General features: G+C 41.7%; 1 protein-coding gene across 1 annotated transcript in view; it reads right to left on the bottom strand.

Annotated features, from left to right (window-relative positions):
* lemd3 (LEM domain containing 3) overlaps positions 1-20,927 on the bottom strand; it is a 48,355-nt gene extending 27,428 nt beyond the window's left edge. Inside the window, exon 1 of the mRNA XM_063057777.1 lies at positions 19,659-20,927. Within this exon, the coding sequence (XP_062913847.1) occupies positions 19,659-20,913 (1,255 nt within the window). The 5' untranslated portion in view covers positions 20,914-20,927. The remainder of the gene's footprint in view (positions 1-19,658) is intronic.
* Between the last annotated feature and the right edge of the window lie 6,712 nt (positions 20,928-27,639).

The following is a 27,639-nucleotide window of genomic DNA, read 5'->3' as shown; positions in this document are numbered from 1 at the left end:
GACAACGGGAAGATCGACGGCGTCAGCTCATCTGAAGACTCAAATCTCTCCCTCCCTATCACTACTCAACTCAATACCATGAATTGAACTTTACTCATCATCGTAAGACTGTATCTATTTACCCCTAGACTTGAAGAAGCTTGGTTTTCATATATTTCCACACTTATATATAATCATTGCTAACCTGCTTGATTTATCTGCATTTATATTACTGTATTGTGTAGTTACTAATAAATATCATTAGTTAATAGCAATACTGGACTCCAAAGTGTTTTCTATTTCTACGGGGTACGTGACAGAAGTAACGCCCGAATCCTGTCAACAGCCAAGTTAGCTGATTGCACACCAGCTGTAAGAAGGACGGCACAGCCTCAGTCTCTCCCAAAATCCCAGCTAATGTTGGGAACATGTCAAATATGCCCCTGTCCACTCACTGTCTCCACAGTTCCAGTTTGGCTTTGAAGGCAGACACTTTATCTGCCAATTTGAAGACAGTTGTCATACCCCCCTGAAGTGACAAATTGAGTTCATTGAGCAGGTTGAAGATGTCACACAGATAAGTGAGTTTTGCTATCCACTCCTCGTCGCTGAAGTGTGTTGGCAGTGGTGACTTTTTTCCTGAAAGAAATCTCTGTAGCCGCTCTCTTAACTCAAAAACCCTGGCCAGGGCTCTCCCCCTTGATAGCCATCTGACTTTAGCGTGTAAGAGAAGGCGTTTGTGCTCTGCATCCATTTCCTCGCAAAGCTACTCAAACAGATACGAGTTAAGGGCTTTTGCTCTGATGTGATTGATGACTTCAACAATGTCACTCAATACACTGTTAAGATCGGGTGACATTTTTCGGCTAGCCAGCATTTCCCTGTGTGTGACACAGTGTGTAGACTGGCATTCAGGAGCAACCTCTTTGACTCAGGTAGTGAAACCAGACAGCCGTCCAGTCATAGTTGCAGCCCCGTCTATGCATATTCCAAAATAGAATGACCAGTGTTTGCCTGACATGTAGTCATTCAAAGACTTGAATAGTTCTGCCCCAGTTGTGTTAGTTGGCAGCAGCACTGCACACAACATATCCTCGTGCACATCGTCTTGAAATACATATCGCACATAAACCAGCAGTATTGCCTTGTTGTCGACATCGGTGGACTCGTCGACCTGGATAGCATACCATGGTGACTCGTTAAGCGGTTCCAGCAGCTGTGCTTCCATGTCCTCCGCTATGTCATCAATTCTCCTTGAAACTGTGGTAGCTGAAAGAGAAACCTGTGCCATCTTGTTAGCTGCAGCTTCTCCCAACAGTTCACGGCACATGTCCTCGGCAGCAGGCAGAATCAATTCTTCACCAACAGTGAAAGGCTTCCTAGCCTTAGCAATACGGCTAGCCACGAAGTACGACGCTCTCAGAGCAGCAGCATTTGTGGAGGTGGTGGCTCTCAGCACTTGCTCCTGTCCCGCTTGCTCACGTTTTTTCCGCTCAAAAAACTCAACGGGTTTGTCTTTAAGTGCAGGGTGCTTGGACTCAAGGTGCCGAAGCAGTTTGAGGGCTTCATTGCCTCATTAGACAGCATGTCTCCACATATCACACACAGGGGGCTTGGAGTGTGCGAGTCATCGGTCGCAATAAGTCATATTTTATGTATGACTCGTCGTATTTTCTGTTGAAGGAAGCTTTTTTTTGCAGTCTCGGCCTCAGCTGTCTCTGCGTTAGGCCTTTTATGTCCCCTACCACCGCTTTCAAAGAAACTCTCAAGCGACATTTGTTTTTTTTTACTCAAGTAGTTGTAGGTTATACCAACTGATGACCTCGCGTGCGTTCAAGTTCAACAGTGGGCGTGACAGGGAATGAGGAAAGGTGCAGCTGACTCATATCGTTTCGTATCGCCAAATCATATTGTTTCCTCGCGGCCCGGTAGCACATGCACATGGTTGGGGACCGCTGCTCTACACCATGCATTTGTAGATTTATCAAAGTTGAGATGACATGCTGAATCCGTGAAACTAAAGAGTTGATTATCATCTGCAGGGGTAAGTAGCCAGAGGTCCATGAGCCAGTCCGAGGGGAGTTGAGGCAGAGGGGGTCAATAAATTTGAATTTCTTTGCATTGTCATATTAGAGGATCTGTTCTGGGTCCAGCATGCAAGTACCACCACAAAGGTGGCATGACAGCACCTCTACTTTCCTAGAAGTTTGCTTTAGATTCAGCATGTCATCTAAAACTTTATTGATGCACAGTGGAAAGTGACCAGTTGCATCATAGCCTGGTATGGAAACACGAATGGCCAGGAACAGAAAAGTCTACAGAAAATAGTGGATTCAGCCCAGTGCATAGACAAACATTCTGCACCACTAAATATATTTACAAAGAGTGCTGCCACAAGAAAGCAATACCCATCAGTAAAGACATCCACCATCCAGGCCATGCTCTCATCTCACTATTACCACTGGTTAAGAGTTACAGAAGCCTCATGTCCCAAATCATCAAGTTCAGGAACAGTTATTACCTAACAAGCACCAGGCTCCTGAACTGATACGGACAATTTAACCGACCTTAGTCTGAAATGAATCTACTCTTTCAAGCACTCTACAAATCATGTTCTCTGTACTATTTATTGATTTATTCTCTGTACTAAAATTTGCACAATGTCTTTTACACATTGGTTATTTGTGAGTCTTTATGTATAGAATTTATTTCCCATAACTTCCTTATTTTTCCCCATAAATGTCTGCAAAAAAATCTTAAGGTAGTTATATGGCACTTTGATAATAAAGGATAATAAATTTACTGATCTTAACTGTACTGAAAACTTCTGACACTTTAAGGATAGTATCAAGGATGCCCTTGTACTTCATACCCAGCCTTAATTTTTAATAAGTTGTCAAGAATTACACAAAGTTCAATGTAAAATATGCACTGGATGCATTTACCATTGTTCCTTAGCTTATCTCCCTTTTAAAAATGCTGATCATGGAAACAGTTTGCAGCAAATTCTAAATTAAATTTGAAGTCTATGAAATCACAGCTAAGCAGGCAAGACAACTGTGTATATCCATCTCACCATGGAGTAATAGCAAATACCTAAACCTGGCTTTCTGATGAAACTGGAGTCAAACAAAATGACTGGCCAAAATAAAATCACTGCTTAAACTAGCTCAGCTCTTTATAAGTACTAGTCATAGTCATACTTTATTGATCCCGGGGGAAATTGGTTTTAAAAGACAATTAATGTCTTTCTAGTTCCTTACTACACACTTCTATGCAATATACATTTAAATCTATACTTGGTGAGATTTTGCTGGAAGGAACAATGGTCAGCATTTGCTGTCATTACCATTGGAAATCACTGCGATTCGTGAACTTCAATATCTATACACAAATATCTCAGTGTTGCTGTCCAAATGTCACTGCTGGGCAGCATTCTGCAGTACAATATTCAGGTTCACAGGTGATGGAAAAGATTTGGTGGTTTTTCTACCATCAACCATGAGAAATTGGTCTGCAGATCCAAATATGTTTCTGCATCAATTTGAAAAAGATAGGGTATGAGGTATGTGGAACACTGAGGATTTGGGTACTTAATCATTTGGATTTGACATTAAGTACACGAGCACAAGTTTATCTTGTTTAAATGATTTTGTTTACAAAAAAACAAATTTTCTGAATGATTTTGCAGAAGCATTTAAAAGTCCAAGTTAATTTGATTTAGCTGTCAAAATTTTCCTTTTTGTAACACGGCTAGCTCACATGATCATTTGCTTGCATCCCCATGGCATTCCATGAAGTGAGCCATGTCATGAAGGGTTTCACCAGTAGCCTGCAAATTTCCCAAAAAGATTATTGCTTCAGGTTAAATCCATTCTGTTTTTATATCAGAGTCTGTTATCACTACTGATTGCAACATCTGCCTTGCAGAAATATCTGATCAGATTGTTAGTATTCGATTATCTGGGTTTGTGGTAGCATTCTTTGTTTTCAATCAGAATGTCAAGTGCAGGGGCTCCACTTTTGTCTCAGCTCAATCTAGATTTACTCTTCTAACACGCAAGCAAAACTGCAGGATCAACAATTGCTGTACTCGTAAAAAAAAATTATGCCAAGGTACAGGAATACTTGCTCACTGCACTCCAAGGAATCACAAAAACATATTCCTGAACCAATTAGTTACTTACTTCACCATTTGTCTGAAATATCAGTGTAAAAATATGCAATTGTCTACTACAAATGGACCATCATACAAAAAGCAACATTATCAGCTTTTAAAGCATTTTGGAGTACCCCAAGAGTAGGAAAATGTACTAAACACAAGAGTTCCCATTCTGTGATTGTCTTCATTTCATGTTATTTTTATTCCTTTAATCAGGATACCACCGTGCCCATTCTCAATCTAACCCAATACCAGTATTTCCTCAGAGTGATGCAACTAATCAAAAAAGTTGCAGAAAGAAGTCTACTTATGACAGAGTAAACTTGCCTTTTATTAAAAATCTTAAGTTAAACGGTAATTATATGCCCAAATATAGACATGTTTTGTAACTGCCCAGTTTTGGATAATTAATTTCATAAGGGCTTCACTGCCACCAAAAACAAGGGACTTGGTTTGCAAGGAAAGTCTAGAGAAATTCTCATTAAAGACAAAAAAATTGGGGAAAGGGCTGGCAAAATAGGATTCCACAGCTGGCAGGCTTTGAGCGTGAACTTTTAAGTGCCTACTTCTTGTGGATGCTACACCCCTTTTACAGATTAGGATACAATTCATTTCCATTATCACAAGTAACAAATATCTAAATCCTCAAATCAATGTAATCTGAGTGATATTATTTTAGTTTCCCACTAAAACGTATTCATGTATTTACATGCAATTTTTTTAAACATTTGTGAAATGATCAAAAAGAATTTTGATATGGATACCTGTGTGTAACTCAACAAGCATATCAAATTTTAAAACTAAAATAAATAATTCAATAGATTCACTGGGGTACTCTAGTCAGTTTCTCAGGCATAATGAGCTTTTTAAATTCTCAGGAAAAAGTTCTTTACTCCAAATGATCCATTGAATAAGAAAATAAGTTCAATCTGAAGTAGCTCTTTTCCCTACCTGCAAATGGACCTCAAAAATATTTAGTGATTTCTCAGCAATTACTCTTGAAATATCCTTGACAAGTAAGATTAAAAAGAATTTCAAGACACTGCCCCTAATGTACTTGTAGAATGAGGTCATGAACGAAAACATGGTTCTTCTGAATAGGGGAATCTATACATAAAGTCAGGTGATGTGGGCAAGGTCGTAAATGAATACTCCTCCTCTGTATTCACCAAGGACGGAACACTCTGAATTCAGTGAGGAGTCCATGAATAATCTGAAACAGCTCAGTATTAACTGCTCACAATTGTTATGTTATTCTTCTCTACACCTAGTGGTGAATTGGGTGGCAATCTTGCCAGTTCTTTAGCATTTAGTCTGCTTTTTTATTTTTACAAGGCCAAGTTGCTAGCTTGACACTCAACCCAGCACGGATGGAAAGCATGCGAAGAGCCAGCTGGATTCGAACCCAAGAACATTCACATCGAAGTCCAGTGCTGATGTCACTACACCACTGGGTGGCTTTCTCACAACTGAGGACAAGTTAAATGTCACGGAATACACAAGTGTTAATAAATACCCAGGTCCATGAGATCCATCCTAGGTTACTACAGAAAGCAAGAGACAAGAGGTGGAGCACTGCAACAGAAGTACTTTGTATCTTCATTAGCCATAGGTGAGATGCCAAAAACTAAAGGATTATTAATTAGAGAAGGATAGCAGGAATAAGCCTTTATGTCATTGGCAGGGAAATTATTGGAGAAAATCCTCAGGAATAAGGCTTGTGTATTCATAAACTAAGGAGTTATCACTTACAGTTGGCAACCAACAGGAATTCTGCAGATGCTGGAAATTCAAGCAACACACATCAAAGTTGCTGATGAACACAGCAGACCAGGCAGCATCTGTAGGAAGAGGTGCAGTCGACGTTTCAGGCCGAGACCCTTCGTCAGGACTAACTGAAGGAAGAGTGAGTAAGGGATTTGAAAGTTGGAGGGGGAGGGGGAGATCCAAAATGATAGGAGAAGACAGGAGGGGGAGGGATAGAGCCAAGAGCTGGACAGGTGATAGGCAAAAGGGGATACAAGAGGATCATGGGACAGGAGGTCCAGGAAGAAAGACGGGGTGGGGGGGGGAGACCCAGAGGATGGGCAAGAGGTATATTCAGAGGGACAGAGGGAGAAAAAGGAGAGTGAGAGAAAGAATGTGTGCATAAAAATAAGTAACAGATGGGGTACGAGGGGAAGATGGGGCCTAGCAGAAGTTAGAGAAGTCGATGTTCATGCCATCAGGTTGGAGGCTACCCAGACGGAATACAAGGTGTTGTTCCTCCAACCTGAGTGTGGATGCAAAACACCTCAAACTAATAAGTGCACAAGTTATTACAGCCAATATTTATTCCTTGCTTAATATCCAAATTGGTTGCTTTATTAACTTCACTGATTAAACTTTAAGATATGTCACGATCTACCCTGGTCCCAACATATACCGATACAGCAAGACATCAGCTATATTACATCAGGAGTTTGAAAAGATTTGGTTTGTCACCTAAAACACTTAAACTTCTCTCGATGTACCATGGAGAGCATTCTGACAGGTTGCATCACTGTCTGGAACGGGGGCGGGAAGGGGGCTACTGCACAGAACTGAAAGATACAGGAAGTTGTAAAATTAATCAGCTCCATCTTGGGTATTAGCTTCCGTAGTATCCAAGACATCTTCAAAGAACTGTGCCTCAGAAAGGTGGCGTCCAATTTTAAGGATCCCCATCACCCAAGACATGCCCTCTTCTCATTGTTACCATCAGGAAAGAGGTACAGAAGCCTGAAAGCACACACTCAGCAATTCAGGAACAGCTTCTTCCCCTCTGCCATACGACTCCTAAATGGACATTTAATCTTTGGACACTACATCACTTTTTAAAAAAATATACAAGTTATTTGCTTGGTGCTACTTTTAATCTATTTAATATGTACATATACACACTTACTGTAATTGGTTTACTTGTTTTCTTTCTATATCATATACAGGTGTCCCTCAGTTTCTGAACGTTCACTTTACGAAACCTCGCTGTTACAAAAGACCTACATTAGTGACCTGTTTTCGCTAACAGAAAGTGTTTTCACTGTTAACAAAAAAAAGGCAGCGTGCGCCCCGAGCAGCCAAGCTCCTCCCCCGGAACTATATTCTAGCTGGCATTGCTTAAACACGTGCCTGTGAGCATCTGTGCATTATGTCGATTTATTTTGAGCATCCGTTAGCAAAATGAGTTCTAGGGTATTGGAAAAGCCTAAAAGAGCTCGTAAGGGTGTTACACTTAGTGTAAAACTAGACATAATTAAGCATTTCGATCGTGGTGAATGAAGTAAGGACAAGGTGAGCTTGGCTTGTGAAAGTTGACGAAGATGGTGTTGAAGAGGTTTTGGCATCCCATGACCAAGAACTGACAGATGAAGAGCTGATGCAATTGGAAGAGGAAAGGATAACAATCAAAACCGAACGCAGTAGCGAACGAACCAAAAGTGAAGTCATCCAGGAACTGAACATGAAGCAAATGTGCGAGATTTTCGCTGCAATGATTGCAGAAAAGTACAACTTTAATCTTGGAAGGGTACGTAGGTTTAGGGCATATTTGCAGGATGGTTTGAGTGCTTATAAAGAACTGCATGATAGAAAAATGCGCGAGGCTAAGTAGTCAAGCATACTGTTGTTTTTCAAGCCTTCCACATCAGCCACAGCAGACGACGAACCTCGACCTTCGATATCGAGGCAGGCAGACATAGAAGATGACCTGCCTGCCCTGATGGAAACAGACAATGATGAGATGACACCCCAGTGTCCCACCACCCCAACCTCCGGGGCGCAGTCCAAAACCGATCTGCGAAGCATGCAGCAGCAGCCGGTACGCACCCAGCACATCTTTAAGAAAAAAGCTGAAATAAATAAGTTAATTAATTAGGTGCTGCCCAGCCCATAAATGTCAGCCGACATTTACGTGCCGGGCCTCACCTAATTAGCTTGTTTATTTCAGCTTTTTTCTTAAAGATGTGCTGTGTGCGTCCTGGCCACCGCTGCATACTTCGCAGATCGGTATCGGTCGGTGGCCTGGAGGGCGGGGGCCACTGCAGCACCCCAACCTCCGACAACTCAGCCTAACACACCATCATCAGTGTGCTCGGCCTTGTCTTTCCGATTCCGGTGATACTACACTGTATATACATTATTTCTACTTTATATAGGCTGCGTATTTTTGTGTTATTTGGTATGATTTGGCAGCTTCATAGCTTAAAAGTTACTGGACAGAGTGTTTCTGCTGAGAGCACTTGTGAGATTTTCGCTGTGGTGGATAGTTTGGCAATGGTTGTAGAAAAGTATTTCTACTTTATATAGGCTGTGTATTTATCATATCATTCCTGCTTTTACTATATGTTACTGTTATTTTAGGTTTTGTGTTACTTGGCATGGTTTGGTGGGTTATTTTTGGGGTCTGCAAACGTTCATAAATTTTTTCCATATAAATAAATGGTAATTGCTTCTTCACTTTACGACATTCTGGCTTACGAACCGTTTCATAGGAACGCTCTACCTTCGGATGGTGGGGGAAACCATTGTATGGCTGCTTCTAAGTTAACTAATTTCACAACACATTCAGTGATAATAAACCCGATTCTGATTCTATTGACTGCAACAAGACATGAGTAGGATGGGAATTGGTTTTCATATTGGGTGGAGTTCAGTAAGCCATTTTCTTACTGAATGGGAAAGGCACGCCTCAGATCAGTCTCCTTCAATGCTACAATCTTCTACTTTGGATGAATCCCACCTGGGGGAGGAAGAGAAGCTAAGATGGGGTCCAAAACCCAAGGTGAGTTTTTTAAAATCAAGACATTGCTTTATTGGGTTAACACTGGGATTATGGATGACACTGGGAGTTGGAGTGAATCAGGATTCCACACCAGAAATTTTATGGCCTTAATTTCAGAGAATAGAATGAAGGAGGTTTGAAAGCGTACACTTAATAAATAGATGGAAAAGTATGAAAGAACAGACAGCATTTTGCAAGGTAATAAAAATAAAATCTTAGCAACAAGTTGGATATATACCGCAGAGAGTGTGGCATGAGTGCCAAAGACAATGGTTTCAGTCAAAGGAAGTTTCTGCTCCGTCATTACAGGTTGTCAGTCAGAAATTTAGAGATGGTGAATGGGCCAAGCGAGGTGATCAGGCAGACAAGAACACTGTCAGATTACATATGGAAACTGGCATTGCATTTTCAAATTATGTTAGCAAAGGAGCATATCAACCAAAAAAAAAATTAAGAGGCAACTTCATTAATTTGGATTTCCAGCAAGTTATATGGCTGGTATCTCCCAATTTTACCACTGTTTTCCCTCTGTTCCCATTCATTTCCTTGTGACTAATAAGCCCATCAACTTTCCCAAGTTCTACCCTGGTCACAGACATTTTTAAAAAAAAAAATTCCCCTGCTTCTCTACCAATTTAAGATGTGTCACATTTTTCTAATTTTTTTTCAAATTTTTGTAAAAAATTAGTTTTTCCTCTCTTCATGGGTGCCACGCAATTTCCTTTCCAGTTCCACAATTTCTTTTAAAATCAACTCTCCAACTTATGCAGTAAAGATCCTAGGGATTGTACTGTTTGAGGCAGAGAATCCACTGCAGGCAATTCTCTGATTGCAGCTCGATGTATGAAAATGGAACCACACAAGTGCAGTCTAACTGGACAAATGAGTAATGCTGTAAGAGTAGGTTTAATAAATTGACAAAAAGACTGCCGACAAATTGACAGGCAAATTTATTTTCATCACGGTCACATACAGTGATAGAAGCACTGGCAGATGGGATTGGTATAGACTGGCATCATAGGCCAAAGAACCTGTTCTTCTGCTGTACTGTCTTAAGTGAAAATGCTCTGAACAATTTTGATAATATCTGGTTGGCTACTTGGGATACTGTTACTTTTAGTGACATTTAGTAGGAAGGAAGGAAGGTGTCCAATGGACCACACTTCAGGAAGAAGGCAATGCCAGCTTGTGGTGGGGGCACGGGGAGTGGTAATGGTGAGGAGGGCAGAAGACAGCGCTAGTTTTCCCAACTGAGGAGAAAAGTGCCTTACATTTTACTTTAAGTAATGGTTTAATTTCTAGTATTTTGAGGCATTTTTACATAAATAATTTTAAAAATTAAGGTTATTAGAATGGTTTTAAAATTCCATTTATTGAAACATCGTAAGCGATAAAAAGAATCTGGAGAGTGTTAAGTACACAAAAGAGAAGTTGCAGACATATATGTAACTAAAGATAGTACGCAAAAAGATTGATATAAATGTTCTGCTGAGAGCCAGCATGATGTGGTGTGCAGAATGACTTCATTGTCTCCTAACAAGTCAGAGATTTGAAAAACAGTACCAAAACCTTTTGGCATGAGCAAACTGTCAAAAAGTCATCAGGGTAGGTTCTCTGCATACATCACTTAAAGCTTAGTCATTGTTCAGAACCAGCTCTACGCTGCAGGATGAGTTTTGGATATTTACGATTATTTCAGTTGCCCCATCAATAAAAAAAAGTCAGTGTAGCCAGGCAGGTCTGAACAGTTTATTAAACATAAACAAGTTATTTTCATATCAGTGAAAATTAACTTACACAGTTAAGACTATGAACTGGTCTGTGGCTTAACTTCTCAGGAAAAAGGAAATAGGTATGAAACCAAAGAGTGAGCAATTTTTCTGGGTAGTTTTGAAGGGATTCTTTGTCTAGACTTATTGGCGACAGGGAAGGAAGAACTCTGATAAGAGGCCACACCTGTATTGGGTATGTGTAAACTGCAAAGGAGACTTATAATGTTATGAAGCCTGAGCTAGCCCCCTCTACCTAAAGTAGTAACAGTACAATGAAGGAAAATTTATCATATTTAAAATGTATGTCATTATTTTCATAACAAGATTTTCAGTTAGGTAAATCTATCATTTATAATAATCAAGCTCACATAGAAACTCTCCAAATACAGAGTACCCTCAATTGCTGCAAGGTAATGTTTCATGTTGTCTGTTACGAGGAATTGAGTGTAGTTCAATTTAACAGGCACAAATAATATCAAAAACAAGAGATTCTGCAGATGCTGGAAATCTAGAGCAACACATGAAATGCTGGAGGAAAACTTAGCAGGTCAGGCAGCATCTATGAAAAGGAATAAACAGTCAACATTCTGGGCAGAGACCCTTCAACACTTTGTATGTGTTACAAATATCAAAACTAATCTATGTGTACTTCAACATGTTTACAAAAATATATGAAGCCTGATACAAAAACCAAAGATGGCCCAAGACTTTAAATCTCTTATCTCATACAATCCATCCCCTCAAATATGTTAAGCATTTTCAATTCTACACATCTAAAATCTAAAACTTTTACATTTATGAAGCACTTTTCTACACTCAACTTGACAAACTACTTCAAAAAGTCATTCACTCACTAAAATGCGGTCAGTGCCACTTTGTAATCAAGTTGTCAAAAGTCTAGGATGAATGGTGGACCAGGACTACAGTGACAACCACTCTTACAACTAAGGCTATGTTCAGAAAATACAGAAAACGACAAACTAGTGCTTCATTTGAAAAGATACAAGTATCATTCACATCCAAACATTGGGTTTTCTAACCTAATTACCCATCACCTGCCAGTTTGTAGTCCTTCACTCCCCCACCCTTCTTTCCAGACGGAATGTAGGGTCTCAGCCCAGAACATCAGCTGTTTATTCCCCTCTATAGATGCTGTGTGACGATTAATTCCTCTAGCATTTTGTTGGTATTGCTCAAGGTTCGCAACATCTGCAGAACCTCCAGTATTAATAAGATTTTCTTTCATTTATCTATTGGATAGCACTTTAAAAAATTCATGGTCTTTGTTCCTTTTACAAGAGAGATGGCAGTAAAGGAGGAAAATGTGGATTTATTGCAGAAAACTCCAGTGGTGATGGAAGAAGTGATATGCAATATAATAAATCAAAGGAAGCAATCACCTGGAAGATCAAGCATGGGCTGGATTCGGCTACAATGCGACAGGCTGCTTGGAACATTTCAACCAAAGCCCAAGCAGGGCTCAGTCGACAAACTAAAGCCTTCTCATTCGGAAGGCCAGTGATGTTGTGGGGATGGAACTGGACTCTCTGACGGTGGTGTCTGAAAAGAGGATGCTGTCTAAGTTGCATGCCATCTTGGTCAATGTCTCCCATCCACTACATAATGTACTGGGTGGGCACAGGAGTACATTCAGCAAGAGACTCATTCCACCGAGATGCAACACAGAGCGTCATAGGAAGTCATTCCTGCCTGTGGCCATCAAACTTTACAACTCCTCCCTTGGAGGGTCAGACACCCTGAGCCAATAGGCTGGTCCTGGACTTATTTCCTGGCATAATTTACATATTACTATTTAACTATTTATGGTTTTATTACTATTTAATTATTTATGGTGCAACTGTAATGAAAACCAATTTCCCCCGGGATCAATAAAATATAAGTATGACTATGACTATTTGTGGTAGAGTTTTGCTTAGGCTTTCATCTACCATAAGTCAATACACAAAGCAGAATGTGTGACAATTTCAGCAGGTTGAAACTGGCTTTCAATGTCTAAACGTTTGGATACCTGCTGTATATACTTTAACATTCTGTAAATGTACTTAATTCACTCAGTTGTTCAATTTATCACCAGAAGTGATCACAATCCAACTGAAGCTTGTCAAAGCACACTAAAATTTTTGAAGGACTATACTCATAGGTAACTATACTCATTTTTACAGTTCACCTAAATAAGCTCAACTCTTCATACAAGCACAATTATTTAATACATTACTGGAATCCCAGCCTAATGCTGAATTGCATGCTAAAAGAATTAAATTCCACATGCCAGACAACACAGATATCAAATAGTCACACCAATTGTTAACTTGAACCATCTAGTACAGCGGTCCCCAACCACCCGGCCGCAACGTATGTGCTACCGGGCCGCGAGGAAACGATATGATTTGGCGATAGGAGTCAGCTGGACCTTTCCTCATTCCTGGTCATGGCCACTGTTGAGCCATTACGCATGCGAGGTCATTACCCGTGCGTCATTCATGTCAGCGCGGGAAGGAGATCAACTCCTCGAGCTTGCAAATGACGGCAGGCTGAAAAGTATGTTTGACTAACTTCTCTGTCAGCATTCTGGATCAAAGTCAAGGCTAAATATCCTGAGATAGCCACGAAAGCACTAAAAACGTTGCTTCCATTTCCAACATTTTTCTGCAATGAATGCAACGAAAACTAAATTGCAGAATAGACTGGACATAAAGAAACCCCTTCGAGTATCGCTGTCTCCCATCACCCCTCGATAGGACCGTGTTGTTGCAGGGAAACAAGCCCAGGGCTCCCACTGATTCAGCGATATTGGTGTGTTGCACTGAAATTTTATATGTTCATATGGGGAAAATATGCGCTGTGTGTTTAACATCCAAACGTTACTTAAAATGTTATGATGCTATTGACTTACTTATATAACCATATAACAATTGCAGCATGGAAACAGGCCATCTCTGCCCTTCTAGTCCATGCCGAACGCTATTCTCACCTAGTCCCGCTGACCTGCACTCAGCCCATAACCCTCCATTCCTTTCCTATCTATATACCTATCCAATTTTTCTTTAAATGATAATATCGAACCTGCCTATACCACTTCTACTGGAAGTTCATTCAACACTTACTTCAAGCTCCCTTGATAATTGACTTATCACTATATTCATGCGAGGAAAATATGCGCTGTGTGTTTAATATTAAATTCATTAGAGAAACCCTTTTAGAAACGAAATTGAGTGTATTAGCCACTTATCACCTATATTCCGGTCGTGATTAACAACCACCCCACCCCCCCCCCGAACAGAATCGCCAAAAAGGATTTGCAGGGGGGAAAAAAATCGGCAAGTCACGACACGCATGAGCAATGGTGCCTGTGCAAGGCTTCATGGTCATTGTAGTCTTTTTCGGGGTAAACACAACGTATTTGACTGCTACTCTTGTCTGTTGACAACCCTACCCCCCCCCCCCCCCGGGTCAGCCGGTCCGCAAGAATATTGTCAATATTAAACCGGTCCGCAGTGCAAAAAAGGTTGGGGACCCCTGATCTAGTAAATACTTCTGACACAAAGAATACATGTTTGGCCTTGAATGTTAAGATATTACATACCTGAAAGCACATACATTTACACAATCAGTAAATTAGGTGCTCCTTCGTCAGGCTTGTCAGTAAGAGGCCTTTTGAAGGGATTGTCACATCATTATCTAGGCCATGTCTGTCAAGAATATAATTGTAAATTATAGCTAGATTTGGATTATAGAGTAACAATGGCATCGAGATGCATAGTAACTAATTGGGAGTGGGCAGGGACAGGTCACAAAAATTGGTTCGATTACATTACACTGAATTTTAGTATTATAAATTGGATGGATATTCAATAGATGGCTTAGATTAGCGAACCAAACAGATAAAGACTCACAAACCAACTCAGCAGAAAAAAAATCAATAAGCTATCAGAAATTATAACCTTAAAAAGACAGTTCTCAATACACCTGGTTTTCTGAAGGTCTTCAGGTCACCTGGGTACCTGGATACCTGGATGTCACTACCTACTGTACAAACAATCAACTCCAAACTGTACACAGATGTCCATTCAGTTCAGGGGAATAAAACAACAGCATCGTACGGTTCATGGAATGTAGGCACCATTGACAAAGTTGCAGACTGTTGACAGCACCTGCAATAATGTCAAATATTGCATCTAATTTTTTACTTTTCCAAGTAGTCAATCCAGTCAAAATAAAATTGCTCTACACCGTTTCCAGTTAAATATTTGCTAAGACACTGAAAAACTCCATATTCTAACAATACTCTTTTGCACAATGGTTATTTTCTCAGTTTTTCCATTGATTCTATTGTATTCCTTTGTTCTACTATGAATACCTACAAGAAAATGAATCTCAAGGTAGTATGTGGTGCCATATACAGTCCACACTTCAATAAACTTACTTTGAACTTTTAAAATTTGTTCTATCCACATGACAGAACAGAATAGGGCATCAATTTAATGCCTCCTGACAAAAGGAATTGAGCAACATACAATTGTTACCATTTCCTGAAACTAGTCTGTAGTCATGACAGGGACAGGACTAAAATAGCGTATCACATTCTCTAATTTCTCCCTCCACTGAAACAGAAGAAATAAACAAATGTTAATTATAAGAGGAATGAGATTCATGACATAACTTGGGAGAGATGGGAAAATAATGAGGAAAATTAGTTCAGTGTCACAAAAAAATTTTTAGCAATTATTTTAAACATAGACTACAGAGCCATGTCACTTGGACATCTACACTCATCAGTATTGTAAATATACACACTTGGGACACTGCAAAGACCATATTGTTCATTCAATAGTTTAAAATGAAAAGCTTATGGCACAACACATGGTTAACAAGAGCAACTTGCATTTCTACTTCTTTGCTACATTGTGACACTCAAAGATGTTCCGACACTATAAACAAACGTATCGGTAGTTAGCCAAAGATTATATTGGGAAAGGTTTCCCCCAAGGAGACACTTTAGAAGAACATAGAACAGTATAGCACAGTACAAGCCCTTCGGCCACAATGTTGTGCCAACCCTCAAACCCTGCCTCCCATATAACCCTCCACCTTAAATTCCTCCATATACCGGTCTAGTAGTCTCTTAAACTTCATGAGTGTATCTGCCTCCACCACTGACTCAGGCAGTGCATTCCATGCACCAACCACTCTCTGAGTAAAAAACCTTCCTCTAATATCCCCCTTGAACTTCCCACCCCTTACCTTAAAGCCATGTCCTCTTGTATTGAGCAGTGGTGCCCTGGGGAAGAGGCGCTGGCTATCCACTCTATCCATTCCTCTCAATATCATGTCTCCTGTCATCCTCCTCCTCTCCAAAGAGTAAAGCCCTAGCTCCCTTAATCTCTGATCATAATCCGTACTCTCTAAACCAGGCAGCATCCTGGTAAATCTCCTCTGTACCCTTTCCAATGCTTCCACATCCTTCCTATAGTGAGGCAACCAGAACTGGACACAGTACTCCAAGTGTGGCCTAACCAGAGTTTTATAGAGCTGCATCATTACATTGCAACTCTTAAACTCTATCCCTCGACTGATGAAAGCTAACACCCCATAAGCTTTCTTAACTACCCTATCTACCTGTAAGGCAACTTTCAGGGATCTGTGGACATGTACCCCCAGATCCTTCTGCTTCTCCACACTACCAAGTATCCTGCCATTTACTTTGTACTCTGCCTTGGAGTTTGTCCTTCCAAAGCGTACCACCTCATACTTCTCCGGGTTGAACTCCATCTGCCACTTCTGCATCCTATCAATGTCTCTCTGCAAGCTTCAACAATCCTCTACGCTATCTACAACACCACCAACCTTTGTGTTGTCTGCAAACTTGCCAATTCACCTTTCTACCCCAACATCCAGGTCGTTAATAAAAATCACGAAAAGTAGAGGTCCCAGAACAGATCCTTGTGGGACACCACTAGTCACAACCTTCCAATCTGAATGTACCCCCTCCACCACAACCCTCTGCCTTCTGCAGGCAAGCCAATTCTGAATCCACCTGGCCAAACTTCTCTGGATCCTATGCCTTCTGACTTTCTGAATAAGCCTACCGTGTGGAAGCTTGTCAAATGCGTTACTAAAATCCATGTAGATCACATCCACTACACTACACTCATCTATATGCCTGGTCACCTCCTCAAAGAACTCTATCAGGCTTGTTAGACACAATCTGCCCTACACCAAGCCATGCTGACTGTCCCTGATTAGACCATGATTCTCTAAATGCCCACAGATCCTATCTCTAAGAATCTTTCCCAACAGCTTTCCCACCACAGACGCAAGGCTCACTGGTTTATAATTACCCGGACTATCCCTACTACCTTTTTTGAACAAGGGGACAACACTCTCCTCCCTCCAATCCTCCGGTACCATTCCCGTGGACAACGAGGACATAAAGATCCTAGCCACCCCCTCGCCTCATGGAGCAGCCTAGGGAATATTCCGTCAGGCCCCGGGGACTTATCCGTCATAAAGGCATTCATAGCAAGAGGATTCAAGTAAAGGAGCAGGGAGGTACTACTGCAGTTGTACAAGGCCTTGGTGAGACCACACCTGGAGTATTGTGTGCAGTTTTGGTCCCCTAATCTGAGGAAAGACATTCTTGCCATAGAGGGAGAACAAAGAAGGTTCACCAGATTTGATTCCTGGGATGGCAGGACTTTCATATGATGAAAGACTGGATCGGCTAGGTTTATACTCGTTGGAATTTAGAAGATTGAGGGGGGATCTGATTGAAACGTATAAGATCCTAAAGGGATTGGACAGGCTAGATGCAGGAAGATTGTTCCCGATGTTGGGGAAGTCCAGAACGAGGGGTCACAGTTTGAGGATAGAGGGGAAGCCTTTTAGGACCGAGATTAGGAAAAACTTCTTCACACAGAGAGTGGTGAATCTGTGGAATTCTCTGCCACAGGAAACTGTTGAGGCCAGTTCATTGGCTATATTTAAGAGGGAGTTAGATATGGCCCTTGTGGCTAAAGGGATCGGGGGTATGGAGGGAAGGCAGGTACAGGTTTCTGAGTAGGATGATCAGCCATGATCATACTGAATGGTGGTGCAGGCTTGAAGGGCCGAATGGCCTACTCCTGCACCTATTTTCTATGTAAAGCCACAATTAGGAATAGCAAGAGGAGGAGGTGACAGCATTTTTAAACACATGTAAACTTGAAACGCAAACCTGTGGCGCAGAAACTGCAATCAAGGAGTAGATGCATGGTTAAATATCAATACCCAAAGTGTTATTTCTTGCAAATTTTGAAACTTATCTTTAGCCTCCCCACTGTAATAAATAATCTGGTTAAATTTGCCCATCAATGGTACCACAGAAAAACTTTCACTACATTTATTAAGTTTGGCTGTATGTCATACTCTATGACTAAGGTTAACTACTGCAAATGTACCTTCTCACTAATCCAAGTTCTGTACTTGTTCTAAAAATTGATTAAAAATGTATCTCACACTTATTAACCTACTTTTGTAATTTTTTTTAGTACTTCATCAATTCGATCCCTTTCCCAAATTGCCAATAAATTCACCTATCCTCAGCCCCTCCTTCAGTTTCATTGGCTGAGGAGACAGTTTGTCTTGTCCACTTAGATCTCTGATGTACTAGTGTCTATTTAAATGTTCAATTGTTTTGGAAACTATTTTTTAAAATCAAGAATCGTGCTAGCATCAACTGGCACTCACCAGAAAACATCATCTTCCATCAAATACTGAACCATAATGAAGGCATTATTGGCCATGTATTTATGAAACATGTATAAAGGTGCAAATTGTTTAGACATTCTGAGAAGCTGACAAATTTCAGAACTGTCTGCTAGCACAGCTATCAAATACATCACAGCCAGCAGTAAATGAAGTAGATCTAATTTATGATATGCTGATGGAAAACCACCGAAGAAACGTCAAGCAGCAGTCTGCTAACATTCAGCACACAGACTACATTCTTAGTTCTAATTTGACAAAATGCTTCAGGAGCAAAGTCTGAAATTTCCTCTGTATCTAGTCATTACAAATTTCACAGCAACTGTCTTAAAAAAGACATTTTGTATATAATGTAAATATCACAATTGTCATGGCTTTAATATGGAAGCCAAAAAAACCTGTCCATTAAGTTAACCACAAGTTGCAATAATCTGAATGGCTAAAATAGATAAATGTATTATTAAAGGATTTATACTCGTATTTTCCCCACAAATTTCCTAATCTTGTCACATTATGCCTTAGCAGTTTCTCCCTATACCTTTAATATGAACTGGACAATTATGGTACACAATGTTTACCATGGAGATGATTTGTCCTTGTTGCATGAAAAACCATAAATTAATTTTAGAGGCAAACGAGAAATGGTCACTGGAACTTACTGATGATACAAACACAATAAAACAAATTGCTATTTTATGGCAATTTCAGCCCATAAGACATAGGTTGCAATTCTTGAATTCAAGATGCAAGACTGTTTAATGTCATTCCCACAAGTGTAAAGGAGAAAAAATAATTTACTGTAAAATATGCAAGATAGTTTACATACATAGATTAATTCTATGTACTAGGTACAGGAGTGTCAGTATACATGTTGACTGACAGGAAACGATAAAGTAGTGACGGTAGGGGGTGGGTTAACGGGTGAAGTTGTTAATCAGCCTTACCGCTTGGGGAAATGACTATTCTTCAGCCTGGTAGTAAAAATTATGCAAAACAGAGGAATTTGTATATTATACCACATTTTAATCTAACATTACAACATATTCCTTCTTGGGTACACTGAGCAAGATATTGCTACAAATTATGGTTCCATCACCATGAAATAACTAGTTCAGCATGGTCAGGTGATGTCTGTCACAATTAACAATGGAATGATTAATCGTCTTGCCGCAAAACTTACCATCAAGAATTCCTTCCTCTGGTCCTCCTGAACCCCTCATTCTTATATATGTAAGTCCCAAAACAAGGAAAAACAGACAAGCAGCAGTCAAAAGAAACATGGATAGGTAGTGTGCACTGAATCCACCGTTCGCCGAACCGCCCTCCCGTTTAAACTGCTGCAATAGTTCCTCCTCAGGTTCTCTAGGGCTTTTACGGTTATAAGTACTGTAGGTTTGGTTAATGCCTGTGTGGTTTGAGTGATTGGCATCGAGGAGAAGAGATGGCGAGGGACCGCTTTTACTGGTGAGAACATTACTGTTGTGGATGGATGGACCAGTCGGACCGATGTGATTGTCGTTTCTGGTGCTGTTATAAAGACTCTCCCTCTCTGCTGCCAATATTCCAGGGCTAGTCTTGTTGGAAGTGGAACTACGGAACCGCAATAACATGGTGGGCTCTTCTTTGGCGTCTTCCTGCCTCTGATCCTCCACCTCCAGCTGGCTTCTTGTGTCTAGACAGCCAAAACCGTCGGCGACGTCGTAGATCCGCCTGGCGCCGCCTCTCCTCCCAGCGCCGCTTTCCTCCGCCGAATCACTGCTATTAACCGTGCCTGACATGGCCAGCAACTTCTTAGACTGGCTCCGTCTGGAGTTCGTCCTCCGGCCCCGCTCCGCTCGTTCATCCTCGGAGTCGGAGTAATTGCCATCCCTAATGTAGGAGACCCTGCCGGTGCTGCCACCGCCGTTGTTGTTAGCATGCAGCTCGGTTCCCGGTGGCTGTTCCTCTTCCTCTGGCTGCTGCTGGGAGCCTCGGCTCGGACTCGGCCTCCACCAGGGGGTGGAGTTGTTTCTGCCGGCCGAGGCCCCCGCGTCGCCGTTATTGTTGCTGCTCACCATTCTCTGCGGTGTGCTCCTCGCTCGGCTGTTGCTAGGCCGCGGACGGGGGTAGTCACCAGAAGCTCTCTCCATTCTGCCCGCTCGCCGGCTCGCCTCGCTCCGCCCGTTGGCTTCGGCGTCCGACTCGTCCGAGCTGAAGCCCAGCAGCTTGCTCGGGGATACGGGGGGAGCAGTGACGCTGGCGCTAGATCCGCTGAGGCCCGAGCCCTGGCCTGCCCCGCCGCCGTTCCTGGTCTTGGGCCGCGCGCCACGCTCCTCGCGCAGCTTCTTGAGCTTCTTTATGTAGACGGGCCGGGTGTTCTCGGTGACCGGGCCCGGCACCACACCGAGTCTTCTCAGTTCCGAACACAATTCCGCGTCCGTTAACTGCGCCGCCATTTTACCGCGCAAGGCGTGAGACTACCGGAACTGACGTCACCCAGTCTGGCGCGCCCCCTACACACAGACACAGACACACACACACACACAGACAATCTCTCTCTCTCACGCAATTACATACACACAATCACTCACAACGCACACATACAATCACACACACACACAACCCTCTGGTCGAAGGAGTCCTTAAAGGGGAAGAGTCACCGGCCTCTGGCCCAGCTGAATGGTATGTGAGAGTACAGGGGTGGGCGCAGGGCGTCGATTCGATGAGTCAAATGGCTTCTTTCTCTCTCGTTTGGAAACATAGACCACTCCACCTTAGTCCAGTTATGTTCAGGTTTAATTGTCATTCAGCCATACACATGCATACAGCCAAACGAAACAGTGGTCCTCTGGGGGGAAGGTGCAAAACACAGTACCAACTGTCACAGCAGCGCAAAGCACATGTGTCTTGTATATCATGCAAATATTCGACACTATTATAGTTATTGCCCTTCAGATATTTTCCCCGGTCCACTTCTTATTATAACTTGTTTTTTTTTTCAAAATTTATTTAAGTTATGTTGGTTTTGCAGGCTGAGGCAGCACTTAATTACCCTTGTGAAGGTGCCTTCTTGAACTGCTGCCGTCTTTGAGGTATGGGTTATTCTTACAGGTAGGTTGTTCTGGGAATTTGCCCCAGAATGGTGTATTATTTCAAACTCAGGACAGTGTGTGGCATGGAAGGAACTTCCACATGGTGGCATTCCCATGCTTTTTCTGCCTTTGTCCTTTAAACTGCTAGAGATTGTAGGTTTGGAAAGAGCCTTGGTGAGGACCTGGATGGTACAAACTCTTGCTACTGTATATAAGTGGTGAGGTGAGGGAATGGTTGTAAACCGGGTACTTATCAAGCAGGCTCTTATTATCCAGAGTGCTTTGATGTACTTGTGATAAATAAATCTGAATCTCAGCTTCTTGAATGTTGTTGAAGCTGCACTCATCCAGGCAAGCAGTGAATATTCTTATCACGTTCCTGACTTAAGCTCGTAGAAGAGTGCTCGCTTTGGGGAGTTGGGAGGTTACTCATCACAGGATTCCTAGCCTCTGACCTGCTTTTGAAGCCACATTTTCAGTATTGTAGAGGATTTGGTCATGATCATTATTATTTTTAAACCTTGTATCATGTATCCTCCGATTGTGGCTTCAGTGACTGTACTGAACCCAGGGGTACTGAGAGTGCAAAACAGTTAGAAAGGAAAATTAAGGTTCTATGTTATACGTAGAACAGAACAGCACAAGAACAGACCACTCGGCCCATAATGTTGCACCAAACAAACTAAAAAGAAAATCAGAACACCCAAACACTAATCCCTCCTTTCTGTATCCCTCCATCTTCCATACTTTATACTTTATTGTCGCCAAACAATTGATACTAGGACGTACAATCATCACAGCGATATTTGATTCTGCGCTTCCCGCTCCGTGGATTACAAATCGATAGTAAATATTAAAAAAATAAATTATAAATCATAAATAGAAAAATGGAAAGTAAGGTGTTGCAAAAAAACGGAGAGGCAGGTCCGGATATTTGGAGGGTATGGCCCAGATCCGGGTCAGGATCCTTTCAGCAGTCTTAACACAGTTGGAAAGAAGCTGTTCCCAAATCTGGCTGTACGAGTCTTCAAGCTCCTGAGCGTTCTCCCGGAGGGAAGAGGGAGGAAAAGTGTGTTGGCTGGGTGGGTCGTGGCCTTGATTTTCCTGGCAGCACTGCTTCGACAGCGTGCAGTGTAAAGTGAGTCCACGGACGGAAGATTGGTTTGAGTGATGTGCTGCGCCATGTTCACGATCTTCTGCAGCTTCTTTCGGTCTTGGACAGGACAACTTCCATACCAGGTTGTGATGCACCCTAGAAGAATGCTTTCTACGGTGCATCTATAAAAATTAGTGAGGGTTTTAGGGGACAGGCTAAATTTCTTTAATTTTCTCAGGAAGTAAAGGAGCTGGTGGGCCTTCTTGGCAGTGGACTCTGCTTGGTTAGAAACATAGAAAATAGGTGCAGGAGTAGGCCTTTCGGCCCTTCGAGCCTGCACCGCCATTCATTACGATCATGGCTGATCATCCAACTCAGAACCCTATACCCACCTTCTCTCCATACCCCTTGATCCCTTTAGCCACAAGGGCCATATCTAACTCCCTCTTAAATATAGCCAATGAACTGGCCTCAACTGTTTCCTGTGGCAGAGAATTCCACAGATTCACCACTCTCTGTGTGAAGAAGTTTTTCCTCATCTCGGTCCTAAAAGGCTTCCCTTTTATCCTCAAACTGTGACCCCTCATTCTGTACTTCCCCAACATCGGGAACAATCATCCTACATCTAGCCTGTCCTATCCCTTTAGAATTTTATACATTTCAATCAGATCCCCCCTCAATCTTCTAAATTCCAGAGAGTATAAGCCTAGTCGATCCAGTCTTTCATCATATGAAAGTCCTGCCATCCCAGGAATCAATCTGGTGAACCTTCTTTGTACCCCCTCTATGGCAAGAATGTCTTTCCTCAGGTTAGGGGACCAAAACTGCACACAATACTCCAGGTGTGGTCTCACCAAGGCCTTGTACAACTGCAGTAGAACCTCCCTGCTCCTGTACTCGAATCCTCTTGCTATGAATGCCAGCATACCATTCGCCTTTTTCACCGCCTGCTGTACCTGAATGCCAACTTTCAATGACTGGTGTACAATGACACCCAGGTCTCGTTGCACCTCCCCTTTTCCTAACTGGCCACCATTCAGACAATAATCTGTTTTCCTGTTCTTGCCACCAAAGTGGATAACCTCACATTTATCCACATTAAATTGCATCTGCCATGAATTTGCCCACTCACCCAACCTATCCAAGTCACCCTGCATCCTCTCAGCATCCTCCTCACTGCTAACACTGCCGCCCAGCTTCATGTCATCCGCAAACTTGGAGATGCTGCATTTAATTCTTGATTGGACCAAGTCAGGTCATTTGTGATATTGACCTCGAGGAACTTAAAGCTTTTGACCTGTTCCACTTGCACACCACCGTAAAATTGGGTCGTGCGGTCTGCTACTCCTTCTGAAGTCAACAACCAATTCCTTTGTCTTGCTGACGTTGAGGGATAGGTTATTGTCTTCGCACCATGCTGCCAGGTTCTTAATTTCCTCTCTGTACTCAAACTCATCATTACCCGCGATACAGCCTACAATTGTGTCATCAGCAAACTTATATATTGAGTTTGATGGAAATTTGGCTACACAATCCTGAGTGTACAGTGAGTACAACAGGGGGCTGAGTACACAGCCTTGTGGGGCACCGGTGCTCAGAGTGATTGTACAGGAGAGCTTGTCCCCTATTTTTACAGCCTGGGCCCTGTCTGTGAGGAAGTCGAAGATCCAGCCGCAGATCTGAGTGCTAAGGCCCAGGTTCCGGAGCTTAGGAATCAATTTATTTGGAATGATGGTATTAAAGGCAGAGCTGTAGTCAATGAAAAGGAGCCTTACGTATGCGTCTTTATTCTCCAAGTGTTCTAAGGAGGAATGTAGGGACAGAGAGATGGCATACATCCATGTGTCCATCCAAACATCTCTTAAACTCTCTAATGCAGCAAATGAAAAAATATTAAAAATAAAATATTTCATTTACTGTATGTAAGACTTAAATGTTATTTACCTGAAGCATTTTCACTTCACAGATGCTGCGTGCCCTGTTATTTTATGCATTACCTGTTTTGTATTATTAAACACATATGTGACATAGATACCATTGCCATCAATGTGATGTTAAAAAATTGAAAGGGATTCAGACACCATTTATCTGAGCACTGACAATGTCCAGAATTGTAAGCATCACTGCTTGTCCCAGTATAATATTTGTCCCATTCTCCATGAGTATTATGGGATGCCTGATTCCCTGGATACATTTTCTGAGAAGTCCTACCAGATGTCTGTATATTGCTTTGATTCATTTCAATTGTCTTTCCATCTGTTCTTCATTTCAACATATTATAATTTTTGGGGCTTTACAGTAGTGGTTTATATTTCAGTAAATGGCTTGCACGCTAACAGCTCAACTGTCATAGATGAACATGGTGAATTTATGCAACATACATCAAAGTTGCTGGTGAACGCAGCAGGCCAGGCAGCATCTCTAGGAAGAGGTACAGTCGACGTTTCAGGCCGAAACCCTTCATCAGGAGTCCTGACGAAGGGTCTCGGCCTGAAACGTCGACTGTACCTCTTCCTAGAGATGCTGCCTGGCCTGCTGCGTTCACCAGCAACTTTGATGTGTGTTGCTTGAATTTCCAGCATCTGCAGAATTCCTGTTGTTTATGGTGAATTTATGTATCTTTTTTATGCTTTATACTTTAAGTGGCATTTTGTATACCAGCACGTTGAAGACAGCTCAGACTAGTGGACGCAGATTAACTTAAGCTATAAGGAATATAATTAAAATTAATTAAATCGGTCAAAGAACACTTTGGAAATTGTAGTAAGTTAAGTCATCCACAGCTATAAACTATTGTAACATGAACAAAGTCATTGGAGAGAGACTGAGGCTGGTGGATACAGAAGTGATTTATTCAACAAAAACAAGCAACAGGCATCATATTGAGACCCTTTTGGAGGACGAGGCCTCTTCGACCCAATATCACATGACGTTTCATATGCTAAAGATCAAGGAACAATTCTATAGTTACAATGTATCTACAATGCTTCCTTTGATTTACATATAATTTTCACCCCTCCTTTACACCCACGCTCCAGACACCCAAAAATAATGTTAATCAGCATTCAATTAACTGGCATCCATTGCTCCAGGAAACTTGTCCAGGCCTGCATTTTAAACTTAATATACAATACACGTAGAGGTCTAAAGATTGGTTGCTGAATTTAGATGCAGGTTAATATTTTGCTACATAACCTATCTCCAGAATACGCCCTCACACAAACCATTTCCCAAAGTTTGAAACTGCTCACAGTTTAAATTGGCGGCACAGCAGTGGAAACTGTGAGCGGCTTCAAACTGCTGCAAGTGCATGTGATCCCAGAATACATCCTACACAATCAAGAAAGCTCACGAATGCCTCTTCTTTCTGAGGAGGCTGAAGAGAGCTGGACTATTTATATCAATACTCACTGCCTTCTACAGATGCACAGTAGAGAGCATCCTAACATGCTGCATCACTGCGTGGTCCAGAAACTGCACTGTATCGGACTAGAAGTCTCTTTAACAGGTAGTCAATACTGCCTGACACATCATCGACACCAGCCCATACACTATCAAGGATATATATACCAGCAGTGTTGGAAAAAGGCCAGCAACACCACGAAGGATTCCACCTACCCTGCTCAAGGACTGTTTGCTCCACTCCCATCAGGGAGGAGGCTACATAGCATCCACACCAGGACCACCAGATTAAAAACCAGTTGCTTTGCGCAACCTGTAAGGCTGACCAACACCTCCACCCACTAACCCACCCCACCACTACTTTATCATTTCCTGTCAGAGTCACCTGATGTACAAACACTCCTGTACTCAGCGTCACTTTATGGACATACAATCAAACTATGCATATAAGCTATCTTATGTATTTACATTTATTGTTGTGCTCTTTATCTTTTGTGTTGTATCAGATCAGGAATAACAATTATTTCATTCTTCTTTACAGTTGTGTAGTGAAAATGGCAGTAAACAAACTTGACACTTGAACTTGAAACAACGGGACTCCAATTCATTTTATTAGGCTGACCACATGCACTGTTTTCCAGAAACAGTCCCCAGATAAAGGACTTGGTGGAAATTTAATACCAACCAAAATAGATTTTTTAGCAACTTGAATGAATGAAAAGTTGCCCTGATGAGAGTCTCATACTAGTCAATAAAAAGCCATATTTGGTTAACCTGGTACATTCCTGGGTCAGTTTCTGCCTGAGAAATGTATCATTCAAAATAGGCTCAAGAAAATGGGAAAGGATGGTCATACTAATACCTCTTTGCATCTGTATCAGCACGTAAGAGCAGAACTTTAAGTTAAAACCTTAAGATAAATTAGCTGCAACGTCGAGGCTGAATTTGGCTTGCATCCATTCAAAATGAGACATCCTGGAGGGTATTTATGACTAAATTGTCGGTTGTGGTTCAGTTGGTCACACTCTTGCTTCAGAGCCAGAAAGTTGTGGGTTCAAGTCCCAGTCTGGAAATCTGAGCACTAACATCTTGTCTGACACACCGACAGAAGTGTGGTCTTTCAGAGGAGATGATTAACGGATGCCTTGTTTATCCTCTTAGGTGAATGTGGAAAAAAATGCATTAGTTAATGAACAAGAGAGTATTTCAAGGCTTGCTGGCTAATAGTTAGCCCTCAGTCAACACAACTAAAACAAAGTAATTATCACACTGCAGTTTGTGGAAAATTATTCAGCATGAATTGATTCTGTTATTTTATGGGTTTTACTTAAGAAGGGGTTTCTTGCCGACTTGGAACACACATGGAATGCAAGTCTCTTTGTTACTTTTAGAAGTGACTCAATGATGTTTGGAAGCATAATGACAGACAAAACAAAATGTTAACTTTGTATTCTCTCATTATGTTTTGCCTTACTAAAGGTATGCTATTTTAATGTTTTCTCCAGTTATCAAATCTACATTGAAATATTTTTCAGATGCAGCAAGCAAGAATGACAGAGATAAATGCAAGTCAGAATATCAAAACTAGGTGT

Source organism: Mobula hypostoma, chromosome 9, assembly GCF_963921235.1.
Source record: "Mobula hypostoma chromosome 9, sMobHyp1.1, whole genome shotgun sequence".
In the NCBI taxonomy this organism is placed as follows: Eukaryota; Metazoa; Chordata; class Chondrichthyes; order Myliobatiformes; family Myliobatidae; genus Mobula; species Mobula hypostoma.
This window is presented reverse-complemented; position numbering and strand designations above follow the sequence as displayed.